This window comes from Mesocricetus auratus, unplaced genomic scaffold (genome assembly GCF_017639785.1).
Source record: "Mesocricetus auratus isolate SY011 unplaced genomic scaffold, BCM_Maur_2.0 Super-Scaffold_100021, whole genome shotgun sequence".
NCBI classification, from domain to species: Eukaryota; Metazoa; Chordata; class Mammalia; order Rodentia; family Cricetidae; genus Mesocricetus; species Mesocricetus auratus.
Window position 1 is genome coordinate 389370 of NW_024429202.1, and position 23435 is coordinate 412804.

General features: G+C 43.1%; 2 protein-coding genes across 9 annotated transcripts in view; one reads left to right on the forward strand and one right to left on the reverse strand.

Annotated features, from left to right (window-relative positions):
• The window catches only part of LOC121133291, an 81153-nt gene extending 80438 nt beyond the window's left edge, over positions 1-715 (reverse strand). For all 8 annotated transcript variants that reach the window (XR_005870111.1, XR_005870112.1, XM_040729430.1 and 5 more), the window contains exon 1: positions 547-715. The gene's annotated coding sequence lies outside the window, so the exon portion shown is untranslated. The remainder of the gene's footprint in view (positions 1-546) is intronic.
• A 458-nt stretch (positions 716-1173) lies between these two features.
• LOC101827735 (methenyltetrahydrofolate synthetase) overlaps positions 1174-23435 on the forward strand; it is a 29800-nt gene continuing 7538 nt past the window's right edge. Inside the window, 5 exon segments of the mRNA XM_040729643.1 lie at positions 1174-1390; positions 4463-4534; positions 5052-5071; positions 5256-5300; positions 5302-5518. Coding sequence (XP_040585577.1) covers positions 1174-1390; positions 4463-4534; positions 5052-5071; positions 5256-5300; positions 5302-5518 — 571 coding nt within the window.

Below are 23435 nucleotides of genomic sequence, written 5' to 3' on the forward strand. Positions count from 1 at the left end.
CTCCATACTTAACATGCTTTCAGGGGACACTGATCCACAAAGTGCATTCATGTTCAAGTATTGGTAAAGGCATATTACGTGGCCACACTGACCTGATTTGCTAGGTCTATGAGCATAAAGATGAAATCACAGATTTCAGTGAATTCGGTGCTTGTTTTACTGCCCATGCTAAGAACTCTGTTCATCTTCGTTCTCCCTCTTCCACCTTCCTTTGTCTTAGGCCCTTAGATCTTACGGAAATGAACTGTATACCATTTTCCATGGGTGCTAGAGATCTGAACTCGGCTCCTCATGCTGTCGTAGTATTTTACCAAGAAAACCATCTCCCTGGCTCTGAAAAATTAACTCTTAAAAATCAGTCCTCAGCTATTGATTGGCAACATGGTGGTGGTGGTGATGATTATATATATATATATATATATATATGTATATATATATATATATATAATCTTAAAAGTCAGTCCTCGGCTACTGAGTGGCAACATGGGGATGATGGGGAGATCTGTATAATCTTAAAAGTCAGTCCGCGGCTATCTAGATACTTACTTTATTCTTTGCTCCCCACTCAGTCAAACGTCCTGTTAGGGAAAGGCATTATCTGCCTCTGAACAGCAGATTCCAACAGCAGCAAAGGCAGCTACACTCTTCCATAATAATGAACAGGGTGACTGAATCCTGAATTCTCCAGAGATGGGACATCCACCTCCAGAAAGGGCCTGCCATAGCGGCCCTACAAGTTTATCGGAAATGAGCCAACTGACTGGAAAAGGGAGAGGAGGGCGCTTTCTGGAAAAGCAGACTTTTTCCCGTTGACCTGGAGGAGTCAAGTGTCCACCTGCAATGACGTACGTGCATCTGGTTTGCTTGGCACTTCTGCTGAGGCTTCTTCAGCCCTGCCCTCCACAGCGGAAAGGTTGATGAGTACCGATCCACCCTCTGCAGAAGCACGGCTACCTCCACAGGCTGTGAGGGAGGGCTAAACGGACTGGGCTGTGTGCACAATCCCCAGCTATCCAGCGGGAAAGGCCAAGGACGCCACAGCCCGCTGTCATTTGCTGCCACTAGAAGGGGGCCACACAGAGACCTAAGAGGCCACAGCGCCAATGTGCACGGAGGCCACGGCCCCCGGCGGGCGAGGGCGATGGGCGTGGCCGGGGCGGTGCCTGCCACGTGATGGCGGCGGTCGGAGCAGGTAACGCCAAGCTCACCCAGCGGGCCGAGCTGAAACAGCGTTTGCGGACCTTAAGCCACTTCCTCACGCAGAAGGTGCGAGAAGGCTACGGGGAGTTAAACGCCTGGAAGCTCGGGCTCGGCTCGCGTGTCTGCGCAGGCGCACCTCTCCCCCTTGTGTACGAGTCCTCTCGCGTGCTCGCAGCTCCAGTCAGGCCCGGTAGGTCCGGCGGCGGGCTCTGCGGGTAGCCCGGGGCTTCTCCATCGAGGCTGGGCACGTTTGCTCACTCGAACAGAGTTATTTTGTTATTGTTAGGAAAGACATTGCCGCAAGCTTTAGTAGACGTGGAGAATGTGGAACCACGCCTGCACTTTCCAGTTTAGATTTAATTCATTCACATGTGTGTAACACCCAGTAGTAAGCCATTCTGCTGTGTATTGGGTTACAGAGATGACAAAGATGAATATGTAGCACAAGAAGCAGGCGAATGAAAAAATTAGGGCTGGGGATATGGCTCAGTGATAACAACTGTTCAAAAATGTGCTATCTTTTATTTGTACATATTTAGAACATACACTCAATTTGGGTCTGTGTTTCTACTTTCAAATTGTGTCTTTGTTTTTGACAAAACTAGAATCTGAGTTTATCTATGGGTAGATTAATTTTCACATTGTGAGATAATTGCATTCGCACAAGTCGCCCCTTGGGTTTCTGCTTCTGAGTTAGGGTTGTTTATCTGGAACTCGTTGCCTTACTCTGCCTTCTTTCTTATGTACTTTTTCTTCTCAACTTTTTTTAGAGTACATCCTCAAGTTTTTTAAAAGGAAAATACCTATGTGATTGTCAACCTTTATTTTATTTTTAGCTAATGTGTATGCATGTTTTGCCTGCATGTATGTGAATGTGTTTAGAGGTCAGAAGTGGGTGCCAGATCCTTTGGAACTAGATTTAAGGATGTTGTGAGCCCCAGTGTAGGAACTAGAAATTGAACCCAGGTTGTCTGCAAAGAGCATTTAGTGCTCTTAAACTACTGAACCATCTCTTTAGGCCTGACTCTTTAATATATATTAAAATGTTTTCAATTCCCATTTGACCAGTCAGTCGATTTCAAGTTTTTAATTATTTTTCTCATTCTGTTCAACACCTATGACTTCAAATGGAGACAGTGATTTTTTTTATTTATGTATTATATCTTGTGGCTTAGTTACTGTTGTACTGCTCTAAAGAGACACCATAACCAAGGAAACTTATAAAAAGAAGTATTTCATTTGGGGCTTGCTTACAGTTTCCGAGGGCTAGCCTGTAATCACCATGGTGGGAAGCATGGAGGCAGTCAGGCAGACATGGTACTGGAGAAGTAGCTGAGAGCTTACATCTTATCCATAAGATGGAGGGAGGGACGGAAGGAGGGATGGGGACAGAAAGAAAGAGAGATTTTGAACCCTCAAAGCCCACTCTGGGGTCTCTGTGATCATAGAGGTCAGCAGAGTATCAGTGTGAAGCAAGAAGGAAGTCCAGCTCAACACGACTCAGTGGCTGGTGTTAGTTCAAACTTCTAGAGTCTGACACAGGACAGATTATTTTAGACGTATTTAAGCACAGTGCATTTTGGGGAAAAAAAATCCTGGTGATAACTCAATCCTGTGTGTACGACAAAACTTAATACACAGTTACATTGAAATTCTTTCCAAAGTACATGTGTATTCTCCCATAAAGTTGGATTCTGTAGATTGACTATATGTTAAGTGTCTGGGGGAAGATCTGGTATGGTGTTGGTCATACAGTTAGTGCAAAAGTCCCATTTGTACAGTACATGTGACATCTCCACAAAGATAGGCTCTACTGACTGAGAAACCATGGGTCTAGGGAGGATGGCTGAGACAGAAGTAAGAATAAGGGAGAACCTTGTGTAGTCTAGCCACACAGATAGTTCAGTTGTCACTAGGCTACTAACCAAATCTATTCCCAGCTTTCTGGGCAGAAAACAGATGTATGTCTCTTCCTTTGAAGAGACAGTCCTTAGTGTTTAACATTCCTGGTTCCCCTCATGCTCATCTGTGAGCACAAGGACTCTGTCCTCTACAGCACACCCTGAGTGACACTTTAAACGTGAAGGTACACACCTCCTAATCCCTCCTAAATAGTTCCTCATCTGAGAACAACACATTCAGATGTGTGAGCCTGTGATGCCCATTCTCATTCGTACCACTACATCTTGAATTCCAGTTTTTCTTTGGATCGTGCAGGAATTCTTGTTAATTAGATAGTAAAAAGTCTAGATTGATCTTCTGTGTCTCTTAACATTTTTTTCCTAATTTGTCTCCCCACTAAGGATTTCCTACTAGATTGTTTTCATTTTGTTAACCATGGTTTCAGTTTCCAATAATTATTTCTTATGTCTCTTACTGCTTCCTTTCCATAGCATTCTATTGATGGCTTATCAATTCAGTTATTGTTTTCAGATTGTGTAAGAAAACTAGAGTTTAAAAATAATCTCCATTCTTTGTATTATCTGTTTTGTGCTGAATTATTTTTTCTTCCCATTTGTCATTTTAAAAATCTTTCTGTTTTGTGTTTTGGCTTTTCAAAATGGTTGAAAATCATTTATTGGCTATTCATATTTATATCCTTTGGGGATATTGTATGTGGTAGTGAAGACTTCCACCACTCAATGAAGCCCTTCTTGTCTACGTGTTTATTAATGAGTGTGTTAACTACAAGCTACAAGATTCCCTCTGTTTTTGTAGATACTGGTTGGAGTTCTAACAGGAGAATGGGCTCTGTCTACCTCCTGTATTCATGTTTTGTCTATAAGTACTGTCTCACCAGGACTTAGTCAAATTTCTGCCTATTGTCTTCTTTTTTATGATGAGTTTCCTTTTTCCTCCCTTTTAACAAATAGCATGTAAATGGGCATGAAGGAAGGCAGGCAAATGCATATGCATAGTCTCACACTGAATTTTAGCTGTGCCTGACTGCCTATTCAGCTCTTGGTTTTCTATACTCTGCTTTAAAGAGATTAAGAGAAATAGTCTCATATAGTAAGTGCTGTCAAAGCCTTAGGCCTGCTCCAAATCTGGGTTTCCCCTTTCCATTTGCTTCACTTATGCCCCTAGCAGCTTTACAGCTTTTCAGAAACCAGGGGTTGGCTTTCCTCCTTAGCCTGGGTTTGTAAGCTTTGCTTAGGTTCTCTCTTCCCTTTGTACTAAGTGTAACTTGGCTTTCTTTACCTGTATCTTTTTCTGCCAGTCATATTTGTAAGCCACCTTTCTATTATCCTTTTCTTCTTAGCTGGAAGGACAGGGGAGAACAGAAAAGGAATGGAGAAAACAAAGGGAGTTAAGGGCCAACTTCTGTGTCTGGGTAAGTTCCTAGGGTTATGAACAAACTTAGCCCTTTGCCTGATGAGCGATTCCAGTAAATAAGGATTCTTACACAAGGAGCCCCTTGGCCCCACGTCAATGAACTTTGTGAACACCCAGTTGAATGGAATAGTGTTAGTAGAGCTAAGAGACTGTAATAGGGCATGTTCTCTGGGGGAGCTTGTGGACTGATGCAGAATCCTTCATTTAGGACACATGAGCAGTGAGTGACTGGCTCACCTCATACAGACTGAAGTGCTGAGTTGTGTCTCCCTCTAAATGAGTAAAGGTTCTGCAGACATCAGGAAGGTTAGGTCTTGGTTGGCCTTACATAGGTAAAATTAATGGGAGAAATACCCAATAATCCAAGGACTGGAAAATTAGTGAGATTCACATTTCCAAGAGAAAATAACCCAAAAATCCTCAAGTAAGTTTCTGATGTATACTGGAAACTGGGACCACATCTGAAATTCTGTAGCTTTTCCAGTTTATGTCTTTTTTAATGAGTTTCCATACAGGCAATAGGCCTACCAGAGAGGTAAAGGGATTATTGAATGTGTAAATCTTGAGTCTTGAAATGAAAGCCAAGTATCAGGACATAGCATTAACTCACTGTATCACTCCGAGAACATTGTGACAAAAGGGAAAAATTGCTAAGAGGACTTTCTAGTTTATGAAAAATATAGTTTTAAAAATTATAATTGCCATCATTTCCCACTTAGGTGATTGTTCACAGTCAGTATCAAAATTCCAAAAGAATGTCCATTTTTTTTGAGCATGCAAGATGAAATTGAGACGGAAGAGATCATCAAGGACATTTTCAAACAAGACAAAATCTGCTTCATCCCTTGGTACCAGTTCCAGAGCAATCACATGGACATGGTGAGATTAACATCACCTGAAGAGATCTCTTTACTTCCCAAAACATCCTGGAATATTCATCAGCCCGCTGAGGGAGATGTTCGGGAGGAGGCCTTGTCCACTGGTAAGGCATCACTTCTCACCTCAGAACACTTACCTAGATGCATCCTATTTCATCTGATTTTAGATGCTAAGTGTGGTCAGGCTTGGCTAGTTTGGGAGAATTAATGTCTTTGAATGTTTGGTAATTTCATCAAATATTTTCCTCGCCAACTCCTCATATCCTGTGTGTATGTGTGTGTAAGATAGGTTCTCACTATGTAGTCAAGTCTGGCTTCCAACTCAAACTCCTGCCTCTCCAGTGCTGAGCTCATAGGCATATACTACCTCTCTGACTTCTCCCAAATAGTTTCATCTATGTTATGTCATATCGTATGTATAGGAAGATAAGGCCCTGTGCCTGAAAGGATTCACACTGTATCTAGGAAGGCAGCAATGTTGTACTAACGAAGCATCCCAACTTGTACTATACATCAAATGTAAGTATTCAATAAAAAGATATTGAGTATTGAAAACATTAAAGTTCAGGGATTGGTCTTGAAAACTGTGCACTCCCAATACTTGTTTATTCATTTTCATCCTCTGCTCTTTATTCACACCTTGTTTGTGGCCTCGGTGGCTTTTGCTCCCATGATACTTGCAACCCAAGTTGCAGTGGATGGAGTATGACACTGTAGATTCTCTCAGTCGTGGTATGAGACAGAGATCCCTGCTGTTGTTGAAGGAACTATCTGAGCAGGCAGGCTCGTTGTGGTGGAGACCTAGTTCCCATAGTAGTGGCGTTAACTGGCCTGTTGTTCTCACAGAGGCAGGTTTTGCTTGCATGTTGTCATAGTTCCTCTTCTTTGAGCTGTCCTGTTTAGCTTTGTATTAAGCAGCAAGATGTCCCACCACACCTTAATTCTACATTTCTAAATTTATTCTTTTTATTGTATTTCTGTTTGTAGCTAGCTTGTGCCCATAAAATTACCCTTGTCTCTCCTTCTTAACCATCCAATTATCAAGTATTACCAGGATTTTCTTTGTAATATATTTGTATGCAGTGCATGTGTGTGGTATGTGTATATGTGTGTGGACAGGTGTGTGTACCCATGTGTAGGAGTAGAAGCCAAGGAAGCGTGTTGCGTGTTCTGCTCTATTGCTTCCTTACTGCTTTGCCATGGTTCCTCACTGAGCCTGGAACTAGGCTGGCATCCAGCAAGCCCCATTCATCCTCCTGTTTCTCCCACATCCCCATGGTGGATCACACAGCTGGCTTTTACATTGGTGCTAGGGTTTGAAATCAGGTCCTCACATTTACACAGCAAGCATTCTTCACCACTCTGACATTTCCCCAGCCCCACTTTGTAAAATTTTTACCACCTGCTTCTAAGCATAGCCATCTTTGTCTCTAATGTTTAAGTCTCTACAGCTATTCCCCTAGAATGAATTTCACACTGGTTTCCTGGTCATATGAATTCCTCTCAGATGTCTTTACACACCTCCTCCATCTGTTAGGTCTTTTCCTGTACACTGTAATGATCTCTGTATCTGGCTGACAGTACTTCCTGCTCATCTGTTGTGGCCCAAAGCAGGGACGTTGGATAACTCCAAAGTGCAGGCTGCTGTTTGAACTAGTCTGTCCCCATTCTCCCTGCTCCTCCCCAGTGCAGTGTGCTTCCTTTCCTCTCCCACAGTGCTCTGCTGAAGGACAGCATTTCCTAACAGTTGACAGTGAGAGATTCAGGACTGCTCTCTAGTTTTACTCCTTTCCAACTGTGTGACATCACTCCTTCCAGTTTCAGACATCTCCCCCAGACATGGAGCTCATGAAGCCTACCCATGGGCTGCTGTAGAACTTCATGAGATAATGTCTGAAAGGTAGCAGGTGCATAGTAGGTGCTCAGTGAAGGTGCCCCATGCTGATGTGGCTGCTGTTTTGCTGTGGGCGAGTTATCATGTGTGTGGAGTTCTGTGAAAGTGCGGCTTTCTATATTCCAGGCTAGAATGAATCACACGTTTCTTCAGGAGAGAACATTACAGACCAGTGCCTGAGATCACTGGCTCTCAAGTGGCAATCTGGGTTCAGTTCTTTACCAACTTGGCAAATTACTTAATATCTGAAAGCACCCGAGAGCTGGGAATAATAAAGCTGTTTTGTAAAGGGGTAAAGTAGGATGATTTACAATTAAATGCTACACAGTGTGTTGCCATGAGGAATCAGTAAAATGCAGCCATCATCATTAAGTGCTGAGTACTTTCCCTGGCTTTCTCAATACCCTGGTCTTTATCGTCTCGGATTCTTAAATCCTTGGCACTTACTGTGAATCCCCATGTTTTATTAATTCTTCTTAGGAGTATATTTCTTTCTGTGCTAATAGACTCAGTCTCTTTAGCAGCCTGGGATATGGTCTTGAATTTATCTTCTCTTAAGGTTGGCTTTGGGAAAGTCATTGAGTTAAGAGAAACATGGAATGCTCTCTGACTGCGGATGCTGGCATACCTGCAGTGGAGGCTGGGAATTGGCTGGGATACCTTGTGTATTTTTCATGTTAAAGGTTTGTTGAACAGGCTTCTATCTGTACCCCAGGGGTACACTGAGATAGTTGCTAGGCCCCAGATCAGATCACTATCTGATAGCACACCTGCCTCTGTTGTTTGTAGGCCAAACAAATGTGTTAGTTATTAGGCTGAATGTCTAGAGTGGCCAACTAGTCCCAAGGACCAGGCCAGACTGTCACAGCTTTAGGATTCTCAGCCAGCTGGTGGAAAATCGGGGACACTGCCGCACAGATGACTGCCATCCGCTCAGGGGAGCGTTTGGTTTTGGTGTAGTTTTTACTACACATAGAAATACATTGCTAAGGATCCCACATGGTTTGGTATTTGGTGTGGTTTGTAGCAGCTCTTCTCATACAGGAAGTGTGCTTGCAAACCTTTAACCATTTTGTTAATCCTGAGATTTGAAAGAGAAAAACCAGTTCCACAATTTTGAGGCAACTTTGAAGCAAGCTTTATTTAAGTACTGACCAGGATGTACTCAGATCAGGACCACTCTCTGGAATCCCAGCGAGTAGTGGCAAGACACATTGTAGGGCCTTTTTAAGGACAAATGCATTCAGCCACTGTGTTTCCCGTTGGGCTTTGTACAACTCCCACCATTCCAGGAAGTTACCTGATCTTTGGGCGGGTGGGGCTTACAGATTAATTTTGAGTTTTCAGTGTCTCCTGTAAACACAACAGAAATGATATTCATTGATTTTATTCAAACTTTTGAAATAGATAGTCTTAGCTGAAAATAAATCAAACAGTTGTCCTTTTCATATGTGCTTTTGTACATTTGTCTGTCCTGATGGTGGTTGGGTGGCTTCCTTCTCTGGACCCTAGAGAACATTTTCTTCAGATTTAGACATTCGAGAAAGCAGAACAAATCCTTACTGTCCCTATATAGTCTTCCCTGTATTCCAGTGAGTTACCTGTAGCCCAGAGAGGTCAAGTAACTTTTTAGAGGACCTACAGGCAGTTAATGAGAGTGGGAGGCCATCAATTCTCTAGTTTTCCAGTCTAGTGCATCTCCCTTTTACAGTGAGCTCTCGGGTAGCCCAGGCAGGTCTAGAGTTCACTGTGTGGCTGAGGATGGCTTTGAATTTGTGTTGCTCCTGCCTCTCCCACCCAGGTGCTTGTACTACAGTCATTTGCTGCCATGCCCAGTTTACGCAGAGCTGGAAAGTGAACCGGGGCTTCTTGTGCACTGAGTCTGCATCTCCAGTCCACTCCCTGCCCCACTCAGTGCCCCTTGAACTACTTTCCAGGATGCTTTTCATTGAGACTGCTACACTGCCTGTGTTTTCCTTGTCCCTGATGCTGTTCCATTAGAACCGCTGTACAGGGAACTGGTAACCCTGGAGATTGCATTCAGTGGGACATTGTTGTGTTTTTCCTGAGGAACAACTTGTGCAGAGTCCCACGTATCTAAGTCCATACTGCTCATGAATTAATCTCTTTCTGTAGTCATTTTGTACTCAAATAAGCACAGACAAGCCAGTTTGGGCTTTTAATTTGAATGGTAAGTGCACTCATGTTAGGTTTCCCTGGATCTGTACCAGAACGTTCTATTTTATATTTTGTAGTAGCGACTGTAGAATATATCCTGGTTTTCCCAAGTGATAATTTACTTCTGGTTTAACTCTCAATGCATTGAGATTAGGAGATCCTTCCTTAGGGATTGTAGCCAATCCTTGCTAGCCGGGGTAGCCTGCTGAATATCAGTTCAGGCATAGTGATTCACTGACTGTGCTTTTGAATACATGCTTATCTTAAAAGGACTAAACCAGCTGATTCAGAACTCTTTGTATAGCTTGAAGCTGTCATAGTACCTTTCCTATTCTTTTCTTATTGCCTGTGATTGAGACATTAAAATTGCTATTAGGTTTAAGTTTCTGTCCAAATTCAATTCTTAGAAGCCCCAGACTTTTAAAAGGAAGTTTGAATTATAAGCAAATGAATTAATAAAGTTATAATATATTGTAGCATTTTCTAGGAAGTTGTGTCAGAGTTTTTTTTAATTGAAAAATGAGGGTAAAAGGAGATTTTTAAAGTAAACCTTGTCAATAAATGAAAGTTTGCCTTCACCTCTGATGACCTTAACAGATACCGAATTCTTTTCCATGGGGTACTGAAGCCTACTCTATCTGCTTTCTTTAAATGTTCCTGCAACTGATACCTTACCTCAACCACATAGCATCACTCTACCTGTGGAAGTCATTTTCATTGCCTAGAAAATAATTCTAGATTCTGTGGCAAGGAAGAAGAAAAGAGGGGTTTCATATTTTCCCTGTCCTTTGTTTTGGGGAAGGTCTCTGCCTTCATTCAACTGCTTACCTGGACTGAATGTCACCTTCTTTCTCTGACTTCTGGAGGCTTTCATCTTTTGTTTGTGGGGAGTGGGAAATAGAGTCTATATAACCTACCCTAGTCTTGAACTTGCCATATTGTCCAGGTTGGCCCGATACTTACAATCTTGAACATCAGCTTCCAGAGCTGAGACTGGCTGAGAACCACTTTGGCCAGGTCCTGCTCAAATCCTAACCATTGTTGTGGCCTTAACCATATGGATTTCTGATACTTTGTTTCTACCTAGAAAACACTTTGATTTCAGGTGTGTACAACCATTCCTTGTTTATGCCATACTGGGGATCAAACTCAGGTCTTGTCTTCATGCATACCAGGCAAGCACTCTTCTAACTGGGGTACCAGCTCAATATTCTTTTAAAAGAATATTAGTTGTTGTCATGAAGTACTAACTATATATGGCATTTATTGAATGATCTCTTCTTCTGGCAGAGTCACAACTGGGTTTTATTCCTAACATAGTATGATAGGCAAGCAATTAGTGATGCCTAACTCAGTGGTTCTGAACCTTCCTAACTCTTCAACCCTTTAATACAGTTCCTCTTGTGTGGTGGTTTCCACCAACCATAAATACAATTTTTCTACTTTTATGAACCATAATATAAATGTCTGATATGTAAAATATCTGATATGTGACCCCTGTGAAGGCATCGTTCAACCTCCAGTTTGAGAACCGCTGGACTGACTCTATAGAACATTGAAACATCTGTGCTTTGTTCAGTAGATTTATTTTCTTAGCTTCTTGCTGTGGTCAGTACACTGAGGGGTTAAGGATGTAGAGGGCCAGTGTCCAGTGGATAGGTGGGCTGGGAAGTACCAGCGTTGGTAAGGGTGAGGTGAAAGAAGAAAGGACTGGTCAGGGATTAGCTGAGGGAAACACAGGCCTTGAGCATTCAGAGCCTGAGCCAGGGACTACAATGAATTCCTCATGTGGACAGGGATGTGGGGGCACAGGTGATGCCCAGCTCTTCTCCCCTCCCCAGGGATCATCCTTTCCTTTCCTGTTCTCTCTCTTACTATCTCCTTTGTCCCTTGTTTTTTTTTAATCTCCTTATTATCTATGTGTTACCTACTGTTTTTACAAATCATTCAAGCAATCAATAGTTTTGTCTTTATTATTGCCTTGATATTAGTCTTTAATTATTTCCTGATTCCTTATTCATTTATTTTCATTCCTCCCTGTATATTAATACAAAGGTAATAATAGTTAGCATTTTGATATAAAATGTTTTTGGTCTCATTGTTATCTGATTTATCTTAATAGTATTAAGTGTTTCATTGACCCAAACAGTATTGAACTTTATTAAATGTCCTAAATATTTTCTTATCTATTCCCCTTGAGTAAGAGAATATTGACACAAATACTTTAGAACTTTTGGAATTTACTAAAAATTTCTTTGTAGGTCAATATATTTGATTGCTGCAGTCTGGTTAGTAATGGCAGTGGAGTATAAAAATACAAAAATCTAGTAAAGTACAGTTTAAACATGGAAGAGGCTTATTTATTGCATGTTTTTATGCAATGAGAATAGAATTTCAATGGTATGTGATTGTTGACATTGGCCTCTCAGTTTAAGGATGAAGAGAGTGTGGGCTACCATTTTCTTAGCAGTTCTTTCCTACTTGTGAAATGACTTCCACAGATCCAGCCATCATATCTGTAATGAGCAAGAAGGAAAACAGAGTTGATGGCAAAGAGTGAATGTTAGCTGCCCCTACTGCAAGAAGCTTTTCTGGAAATCCTTACATCTCATTGGCTTTAACTATAACAAACCTAAAAATAAGGGGATTCAGGACTTTTCCCTTATTTATTTATTTTATACAGATTATAGGATGATATTGTGTCAGTAGACAACAGTTCCTATCAGCCAGAGTTCTGTCACTCTGGCTGATAGGGACAAGGTAAGCTTTATGGCAGTATATTCAGGAGAATTTCATTCTGGGCTTATAAATGACATCACCTAAACTTGCAGCAGCCACAGGAGGAAGAAGACACAGCCTTGTTGTGGCTCTGCCTGAGGATTTCTTCTCAGAGATCTCCACTCCAGTGAAGCCAGTACTCTTGACTTCATCCCAGACACGATTTAGAAGATAAACAGTTTGAAACAGAGTTGGAGTTTATTAGAAAAGTTTTTAATATACATTTAAGGACTAATATTGAGAGAGTAGGGTGGAGAGAGAGAAGAGGAAGGAAGTCACAAACAAACAGACTCACTTAGAAAAAAGATAACACACACCCAAGTATAGGCATGGACATCCGAATGGAGAATTGACCTTAATGTCTTAGGATAGCTGTGTAAACATTCTGGTGGCTTTTAAAGTTACATTATTCCAGGTCTAGAGAGATGACTCTGTGTTAAGAGCAGGTGTTACTCTTGTAGAAGATCTGAGCTCAGTTTCCAGGTTCAGTTTCAGGCAGTTGCAGCTCCAAAGGGTCTAGCTCGCTCTGCTGGCCTACACAGGCATCTGTACTCACATGCACACACCCACACAAAATTAAAAATTGTAAAATAAATCTTTAAAGTTAACTTTTTAATATTCAAAGAGTTTAGAGAGTAAGTAAAGATGTTTTGGTATTTTGTTCCCCTGTCAGAAACTTTTTTTTTTCCTTTTGTAAATTAATTGGTTTCTGAGGTACGATGAACAGGATTACTGGCTGATAAGATAAAGGGAAAAGTAGGTCCAAAGAGTCAACAGAATTTTTAGCATAGTACTCTCCACATGTCCATGTCCCCTTAACCTTGCTTCTGGACATTTCCTTTAGTGTATTGTTAAATGTATTTTAAACAGTTTATACTTGTTACTATTTTATGTGGATTTCCTCCTTTTTATATAATGGATATATGTACCTTCAGTGAGAGAGAGATAAAGTGTGGTGTGTGTGTGTGTGTGTGTGTGTGTGTGTGTGTGTGTTAGTTTTTCGCTTGTGATTACACATGTGCATCACAGCTGGCTATTCTTTTTTTTTTTTTTTTTCAACGATCCCACGTGGAGTTTATTGGTGGACGGGGAGGGAAAAGGGGGGTGAGAGGTAACCAACCCGTGCAGAGCAGAGGGGGGGGGGGTTCAGATGATTTATAAAGGGGATGAGGCACATGTGCATTGAGTCCCGCACGAGTGGCGTAGTGGTGATGTAGCCGTGTCACTGGGCGTGCCTGGTTATCAAGGGGCAGAGTTAATAAGATATCTGAGTCCCTACAATCCCACCTCTTATGATTATTATAAAGGTGGGTTTTTTTGGCGTGGCAAATTAGGGAATAAGGACGTGGAGTTTCTTAAGACTGCTTCCTGCTGGCCTGGGGCATCGATCATCTTTGGGGAACCTGAGGAAGTTGGGGTGTTGCCACGCTGGTTGTTTTACTGTAGTCTGGGCTGTATGAAACTCTCTGTAGCTTAGGCTGTATGGGACTCTGGCGTCTCTGTAGGTCTGTTTGGATGTATACGATTTGGCCTCCTGGAACTTATAAGAATCCTTTTAGTTTGTGAAAACATAAGTATTAGACACATCATTAGCATATTAGAAGTACCTCGACTGAAAGCATTTATACATTGAAGCTGACAGACATTTTAACACAACAAGAGTACTGTATAGTATCCGCTGGTTGTTGTATTGTTGTTGAGACTGTGAGGACTTTTTGGTTACCTGTACTGAGGAGGCACAAGTGTTTGGTGGTCTTTGTACTTGTGGATCCATGGCCTTGGCTGGCATTTCTGTAACAATAGTTAAAGAGGAGGTAAAGTGGTTGATCTCGGTGTCCTTTGAAGCTTAAGAGAGCAAGGTCCTGTTACAGTAGCTGTATATGAGGAGTGAGTTTTAGGTGAGGTAAAAGGCTTGAGATGGGATAAGTGAATCCAGTGGGGAAGGCCCTCAAGCTTAGCAGCTGTTGGGGTAACCAGAATTACCTTGAAGAGGCCCTGCCATTTAGGGAACAGGGACGAAGGGCGTTGGTCAGGGGGGGAGAGAAGGACCTGATCCCTGATATTAATTGGGGATGTACAGGAGTTGGCACATGGTTGAGGTAGAGAACGATCAGTAAAGTCCCAAAGGAGGGAACGGAGATGATGAAGTAAGGGTGTAAGCAGGTGGTCAGGGAGAGGTGAGGGTCCAGGCGAGAGGCCAGGTGTAAGAGCTGGCCGCCCATATATCAGCTCAAAGGGTGAGATGAAAAGGGGTCGTTTGGGAAGGGCTCTGAGCCTGAGAAGAGCCAAAGGCAAGAGTTTTACCCAGTCGAGGTGAAGTTCCTGTGACATTTTAACGAGAACATTTTTTAAAGAACGGTTAGTGCGCTCCACTTTTCCTGAGGATTGAGGATGATAAGGAATATGAAAATACCAGGGAATGTTAAGAGCTTTAGATAGGGTTTGGGAGATCTGGGAAGTGAACTCGGGACCATTGTCTGACTGAAGAGAGGCTGGAATCCCAAACCGGGGAATAATTTCCCTGAGAAGGATGTCAGAGACTGTTTGGGCCCTTTTGTTAGTGGTAGGAAATGCTTCTACCCATCCTGAGGAGGTATCAACTAGTACCAAGAGATACTTAACTCGCCTGACTACAGGCATGTGAGTAAAGTCAACTTGCCAGTCGGCCCCTGAAAGAAAGCCTCTAGCCTGGTGGGTGGGAAAAGGGGGGTTACGATACCTGGAGTTAGGGTTTGACATCTGACAAGTTTTACAGGAGGCAGTGATGGTTTTTAAGAAACGTAAGTCCCCAGGAGTGGGTTGGAGGTGAGTTTTGACAAAATGAGACAGAGCCTGACTATTGAGGTGAAAGAGCTGGTGTAGATAGGACAGGATTTGTTGAGTGTTAGGAGGTGACTGTGAGGGGGCGGGTTGTAGTGTATGAACTCCCTGTGGTGGGTGAAGTAGATCTGGGCCTCGGAGGGCTGCAGCCCTAGCTGCTTCATCAGCCCGGTTGTTGCCCCTAGAGATAATGGAGCTGTCAGTCTGATGGGACCGGCAGTGAATAATCCCTATAGCTTTGGGGAGGTGAGAGGCCTTTAGTAAGGCCATAATATAACCTGAGTTAGTTATAGATCCTCCTTTAGTGGTAAATAATCCACGTTCTTTCCAGATAGCAGCATGGGACAGGAGGATATGAAAAGCATACTTAGAGTCAGTATAAACATTTAGAGAATGCCCCTGTGCCAGCTGGAAGGCACGGGTGAGGGCCACTAATTCAGCCTGTTGGTTAGTGGTGTGAGAGGGGAGTGCCCGTGCCTCCACCACCCTGGTATCTGACACTATACTGTAGCCTGCTTTGCGGGTCTCTCCATATAGGAAGGAGCTGCCATCTGTATACCAGGTATAGGTGGCCTGAGGTAGTGTGCCTTCCCGTATGTGTGAAGGATGGGGCAGTAGTTCCTCCAAAGTTTCAATACAGGAATGAGATGTAGAGTAGTTAGGCTGAGGTAGAAGGTTTGAGATATTGAGGGGTGAGCAGGATTGGAAATTAAGTGTGACATCTTCTACCAGTGCCACCTGAAGAGAAAGGACTCGAGAAGGGGGTAGAGTTTGTAAGCCTCTGTAAGTTAGGAGGTGAGACAGGTTGTGGTGAGAAAAGACAGTGATAGGTGACCCAAAGGTTAGTTTCTTTGACTCACGAATGAGGAGCTCGGCAGCTGCTAAAGCGCGTATGCAGGGTGCCCACCCTTGGGCAGTTAGGTCTAGTTTCTTTGACAGATATGCTACGGGTGCAAAAGAAGGTCCTAACTGGTAGCCTAGAACTCCAAGAGCATGTCCCTCCTTTTCTGTTACATAGAGAGAAAAAGGACGAGGGGTCAGGGAGATGAAGGGCTGGGGCCTGGAGAAGAGCCTGTTTGAGTTTTTGAAAGGGCTTAGTTACAGAGTTAAGGAGAGGTTCATGTGGAGAGCCAAGAGCTGCCTCATATAGGGGACGAGCAAGGAGAGAGTAGGAGGGGATCCAGGAGTGTAAGAAACCAGCTATTCCTAGAAATGATAAAATTTCCTCTTTAGTAGAAGGAACTGTAAGAGATTGGATTAGGTTTTTTTCTGTCTAGGGTAATAGCCTTGTGGGTAGGAGTGATAGTTAATCCCAAGTAGGTGACCTGAGGAGTAGACAGTTGGACCTTAGAAGGTGAGACTCTATAGCCCCTGTCAGACAAGAAGTTTAGAAGAGTGGCAGTGTTAGTTTGGCTAACTTCTAAGGACGGGCTGCAAAGCAAAATATCATCTACATATTCTATGAGTTTAGATTTGGAGAGAGAGAGAGCAGGTCAGAGGCTAGAGCCTGACCAAATAAATGTGGGCTGTCTCAGAAGCCCTGAGGTAGAACAGTCCAGGTGAGCTGTGTAGGGGCGTGAGTGTCAGGGTCAGTCCGGGTGAAAGCAAAGATATTTTGTGACTGAACGTCGAGGGATATAGAGAAAAAGGCATCCTTAAGATCTAAAACTGAGAAATGAGAGGTTCCCGAGGGGATAGTGGAGAGGAGTGTGTAAGGGTTGGGTACCACAGGATGGAGGGGGACCACCGCAGAATTAATGAGCCGGAGGTCTTGAACCAGGCGATAGGTCCCATTAGGTTTTTTTACCGCCAGTATAGGGGTGTTCAAGGGAGAGGATGTGGGACGAAGTAACCCCTTTTTGAGGAGGTCAGAGATGATAGGCTTAAGTCCCCTGAGGCTCCGGAGTGGGAGTGGGTACTGAACTTGAGTGACGTACCTAGATGAATCCTGTAACTGAATGACGATAGGGGAATGGTGCCTAGCCACAGAAGGGTTTTGGGTGTCCTAAACTTTGGGGTCTACTTGGGAGGCTGGCAGAGGAAACGGCTTACTAGGATCTATAGGATGGGCAGGATGGCTGCCTAGGAGAAGGAGGAGAGGAGCCGCTGGCGAGTCTGGAGTTAGGCGAATGTGGGGAGCAAAAGAAATAGAAGCTCCCATCTTTGCTAAAAGATCCCTCCCCAGTAAGGGCACAGGGCAGGTTGGTATAACTAAAAATGAATGAGTGAGGGGAATTCCCCTGAATATACAGTTAAGTGGTGGAGTCTGGTGAGGTAAGTAAGGCTGTCCCCCTACCCCGACAATAGGGAAACGAGAAGGAGAGGTGGGTCCCCAAAACTCCCTCAGGACTGAGTAGGTGGCACCGGTGTCCAAAAGGAAAGAGATGGATCGCCCTGATATCTTAATGTCTACCCGGGGCTCCCTGTGTGAGATGACAGTGGTCGGGTCAAGAGAGCCCGGGCCCCTTCACTCCTCATCATCGTCCATAGCCAGGGCTAGGAAGTCAGCTACAGGGCGGTCTGTGTCTGATGTCCTCCTGCCACCAGGGGCACGGGGACAGTCCGTTGACCAGTGGCCCTCTTTTTGACATTTTGGACATGGTTTGGGAGGCACCCGGGGATTAGGGCACCACCGGGCCCAATGACCTTCCTTACCACATTTGAAACAGGGACGCTGTGGTCCTCGAGCCCCGGAGGGCCAGGGAACCCGGGCAGACTGTGAGGCCGGTCGGGAGGCCTTGGCCAGCATTTGGTATTTGTCCTTAAGGGCCTTGTTATCTCTCCCATGGTACACCTTGAAAGCCACTCTTAAAGCCTCAGCCTGTGGGGTGAGGGGCCCCACTCTAGAGTTTTAAGTTTAGCCCTAATGTCAGGGCAGCTCTGAGAAAAAAAAATATGTCATAAGGAGCTGCCTTCCCTCTGTCCCCTCTGGGTCTACATTAGTATACTGTAAGAAGGCCTGTGTAAGGCGTTCTAGGAACTGAGAGGGGTTTTCCGATTTACCCTGAATTACCTCTAAAAGTTTTTCATAGTTTATTGGCTTTAGGGCAGCCCTACGAAGACCAACCATGAGGCAGGTTGTAAACTGATCTCTAGCCAAAGTTCCCCTTGGGGTGTTATAATCCCATTGGGGCTCTTGATCTGGAACCGCCTCTGTCCCAGTAGGGTGAGTCGCATTGGTTTGGTGTACCTCGTCTGCATATGTTCTCGCGTGTTCCCAAACTCGCCTCCGTTCCTCAGGTAGTAAGTTATTAGTTAAAATCATGAATATATCATGAAAAGTAAGGCTATAGGATTGAGTAATGTATTGGAATTCCTTTATGAAAGAGGTAGGGTTAGAAGTATAAGAACCCAGTTTTTGTTGTATTTGAGAGAGTTCTGATAGGGAGAAAGGGACATACAGCTGGTTATTCTTATATTTTAAAGTGATTATTTTTATTTTATAGCAAATCATAGTAGCATAGACTCTAATTTCCAAATAGGACCAGGAGTCTCTGAAAGAATTTCAAAAGTTATTACAATCTTAAATTACTTCTAAAGTTTGGTGAAAACAAACACTGAAGCTTTGATAGCATAAGAAATGTGCATCCTTGCTGAACTGTTTTCAAAGCAAGGTGTGTGAATTATAGTTTTCACGACCGTGTCTTAGATGAATTGCATACTCTTCTCCAAGTCCAGCAGATGTCAGTGTTTCACAGAAGGATTAGTTTGAAGCAATGACTTTGTTCACTTTTCTACGTCCCTTAGTCATTTAATAGTGCAGTGGGAATCACTCAAGTGTGAGTCAGCTGGAGCCCATCCAAGGCAATCTTTTATATTTCACAGGGAATGGGCCTCTGTGGGAAATGATTCATCAAAGTCACCAAGTGAACAGGGAAGCCCAGCCAAGTGTTTTTGTTTCTAAGAGTTTCCATCCTCAGGAACTGATTAAAAATAGGTACCAAAATCGTGGAAAACAAAAATGTAAAATCCAGAATAAAAGCCCCACTTTGCAGGAAAAAGAGACAAATGCTGTTCCATTTGTGTGGGTGTAGAGACAACAGTTCAGTTGGGATGAATAAGATAGTAGATTCTTAAACTGTGTAATTAGGTGGAGCCATCTGAAAACAGCTGGTTGAATATGGAATTACTGGATGTGAAAGTGACCTTTGAAAACCATTTTGTTCTTCATCTGATTCTTATGACACCAGGGTACTTGTCTAATACCAGTAGAGTAACTTCCATATTCTCTCTGCACATAGCCTTATCCATTCAATTGAACCAAACTAATGCAAACCATTTAGTTCTACCTGTGCTGAAAACACTATCGAAGGATCTATTATCTTTTACATAAATGCATGGAATAATAGACAAACTATGGTATTTTCCTTCTGGGTTACGACTAGAAACAAACCAGAGCAAATAAAGGAACACTTACACAAAGTCATAGAAAGGATGATGTCTATTTTAAGAAAATACTTCAACTTCAACCAGCCCACAACATCTTTTCAAAATGTAATTGCCAGGCTCTAGAAGGTTCTTCCTCATGTGATAAGCACGTGCTCTACCCCTGCTGACCCAAATTCCCTGCAGGGGAACTCCTTTAAGCTTCTAGGGTCTTGAAAGTGTCTTTAAAGGAGCCGGTTGTCCGGTGGACTACATGGGGGTATAAGTTACTGGGGTCTGATTACAAACCAGGGATTAGCCAGTGAGGACCTTCCCGAGCCTTCCTTCAGAGTGCTCGGGGAATGTGGGAGTGCTGTGCAGGTTAATACTACATTTTCCTTAGGAGTGAGTTTGCTTATGTAGGAATATGTTAATGTAGCATTTTTAAATGCCAGGAATGGTTCTAGACTGTTTCTGTGTACTCCCCAAGATGCTTCTCACTTGCCTCAGGCTTTCTCCACCTTGCAGTGGAGTTTAGTTTCCTTGGAGATTCAGTTTGGCCTCCCATGGCCACTCATGTTCCCCTGGTTTTCCTGTCAAGCTGCCGTGGACTTCACTGGTTCTCTCTATGGAACTTAGTGGTTTCTTTCCTAGGCACTGGAGGCACTTTTCCACATAGTCGGCATGTACGCCCCTGCTGGCTTGTTTCCCATCACTGTGGTTGCCTGAACACATGCTCAGTTCTCCAAATCTATGCTTTTCTTATTTCATTTTGATGTCACAAGCTATTGCTGTCCCTAATCCAGATCCCTGAAAGTGCTCCGTCCTTAATGTCATCTCCTGGACTTAACCCCTTTGCCAGTGGAATACTATTATCTGCTTTCAGTTTATTGCCTTGGCACTTACATTGCTCCATTCCTATTACAGTTTAGGTGTTTCCTTACAGTCAACTTCTTGGGTGTGTGTTTAGCTGAGCAAGTTGTTAGCCCTTATTGGTACATACCTTTCCCATGTTCTTTGTAGTTCCTTGGGCGGGGCTGACTTTGTATTTATTGAGTTAATAGTGGCTGTTTATTGCCTTGGTTCCATTGAATTTCTGATAGAACATAAAGCTTTGAGAATTGCTTTTTCTGCTTCCCCCTTCCTGTCAAGCTAGTTTTAGGGTACATTAAGGGTTTCAAGATAGAGTTTTTTACCCACCAGACAAAGACATATTGAAGCAGAAAAGCAAGGCTAGTTGGAGTGAAAAAAATCACCCCAATTCAGACCCAGGTGATACTGTTTCATAGCCTTATCTTACTTTAACTTAGGTTTTGTAGCAGGAGAAGTTGTTCTGGTGGCACAAGACTCACATCAGGTGAGCTATAAGGCTTCCTCTACTGTACGTCTAGTTACATTTTTGCTAAAGTCTTGAGGCTGAAGAAATGGGCAGGACTACAACTGATTAGGACTTTGTGTGTTGATCATGTACAAAGTAAGATAGACAGCAAGAAGTCCAAAGACACTCTTACCCCGCATCTGGAAGAGATGCTCTTCATTACTCTGGAGTGGTGGCTTCTCAACCTTCCTAATGCTTCAAGCCTTTAGTACAGTTCCTCATGTTCTGGTGACCCCCAACCATAAACTTATTTTGTTGCTACTTCATAGCTAATTTTGTTGCTGTTATGAATTGTACTGTAAATATTTGTGTTCCCAATGGTCTTAAGTGAATCCTGTGACAGAGTCATTTGATTCCCTAAGGGATTGAGACTCACAGATTGAGAAATGCTGCTTTAGAGTAAGCCACACTTTAATTAACTCAATAACGATGCTGGTAGCTTTCACATGCCAGGGAAACACTCTCCCAGCCAGGCCCCTAGCCCTTCTCTTCTTTCTTGTGCTACCTCTCCTATCATATTTGTTTTTCTTTATTACTGTAAAGAAGCATATAGTATAAATCCACAGCTTTGCCATTCTGACACACTCCATTCAGCAGTGTTAAGTTCATTGAGTTGTGCAATGGATCTCTGCTGGGCAATGGTGGTACACACCTTTAATACCAGTAATCTCACGAAGCAGAGGCAAGCAGATCTCTGTGATTTCGAGGCCACCTTGGTCTTCAGAGAGAGTTTCAGGGCAGCTAGAACTAAACATAGAAACCCTGTCTCAAAAAACCAAAAGTCAAAAACCAAAAAAAAATTTACTTGGGGAACTGAAATTGTCCACTGAAAGATGACACACACACCAGATGACCACCCCCACACCCCCACACTCCCCCCAACTCACCCCCACCCCCCGCTCCCAGTCCTAAGGAACCATGGTTCTCCTTTCCATTTCTGAGTTTGACTGCTTTAGATACATGTAAGTGGGGTTGTACAGTATTTTGTCTTTCTGTGGTTCTCTTATTTATTTCTTGATTGTGTCACACAGAGAAAGAGTTCTAAGAGTCATTAGCTTAGACTGAAGAGTTTGTCTTCCTCTTTTTTTGTTGAGTTTTTTTTAGAAAATCACATGACCAGAGGTTACCCAGATTAGAGAAAAAGCATAAAAAAATTGTTCACTGATCTCTTCCCACTTCTATTGTCCCATTTGGGCCCATCTGACTATGAATATCAGTGAATGTCTCCCAAACTCAGTGTCAAAATAATACTTAGGAATGCTGTTTGGATTAGAGAATACCGCTTCTCTACATTATTTTGCACAGTGAAAACAATTTAATCTCCCCGTCCATATTTATTTTAGTCAATATCTTCTAGGATAGAATGAACTGAAGTTTGATTTTCTGTGCCCTTAAGCCCTAAGGGAGATGCCCAAATCAAGGGCTAGCAAGCTTTCCTGCTAAGGAAACTTTATAGCCGTATTTGATTGGCAGGATGTGGGTTGCAAGCCGATGTAGTTAAAGAATTGGGGGGAGGGGTACAGAGATGGCTCCGTGCCAAGCATGAGGACTGAGTTTAAGGCCCCAGAACCTGAGCAAAAAGCCAGGCCTATTATCCCAGTACTGTGGGAAGGTGGAGACCAGAGGATCTCTGGTACTTATCTCTACGTTTAGAGAAGATAGAACATGGGAAGGCCTCCTCAGACCTTCACGTGCCTGTGTGGGTGTACACCTACACACATGCACATGAGCACACACACACACACACACCCACGCGCACACCATACGCACACTGAATTGGCTCTCCTATTCCCACTTTGGTTCTTGGTAACTAATTTGCTATTTTTCATGTATGGTTATGATTGTTGTTCATAGGGATAGCAGTGATGGTCATGACGTCTAATAAAATAATGCCAGATAATTGCTACCTGTTCCCTCTTATCTTACTACTTGAGGTATATTTTCTAGATGAGGTGTTGGTCAAAGTATAATTAAGTTTTCAAGTGCTTAAGAAAATAGCTAACATGATTTGAAGTATGTCTCCTGGTAAAGACTAGAAATATTTTAGAGTACATACACACATGGTCTTATTTAAAAAAATAGCTGTGCCCTGTTTTTGCATTAATTTTGCCCAGGAAGATGCGAAAAGGCATCTAACTACCCCAGATGTAACACTAACAACAACCAATATAAAGAGAAGCCTTCCCGCCAGCCTGGTTCCAGAGCCGCATCAGTCCCAAATAAACACACAGGAGGCTATATTAATTATGAAGCTGTTGGCCTTGCTTGTTTCTTACTGGCTAGCTCTGACTTAAGTAATTACGCCATAATTGTTAATCTAAGTATTTCTCTTACCGGAGAATAGTTCCAGGCTTCCTACCCCATGGCGTTACATCTTGACTCCTTGTGTTTCTCCTTCCCAGAGTCCTCCTGGACTCCTAGTCCCACCTATCTAACTTCCCTATTGGCCAACAGTGCTTTATTGACATAATCACAGGACTTCCCCCATCAAACCAAAGTGAGGATTCCACCGAAGTCCAATGTGGTAAACCATTGAGCTTGTTTACTAGACTTGCTTATAAGAACATGGATAATGCGTTACTTATAGGAGAGTGGGTGGCCCCCAAAC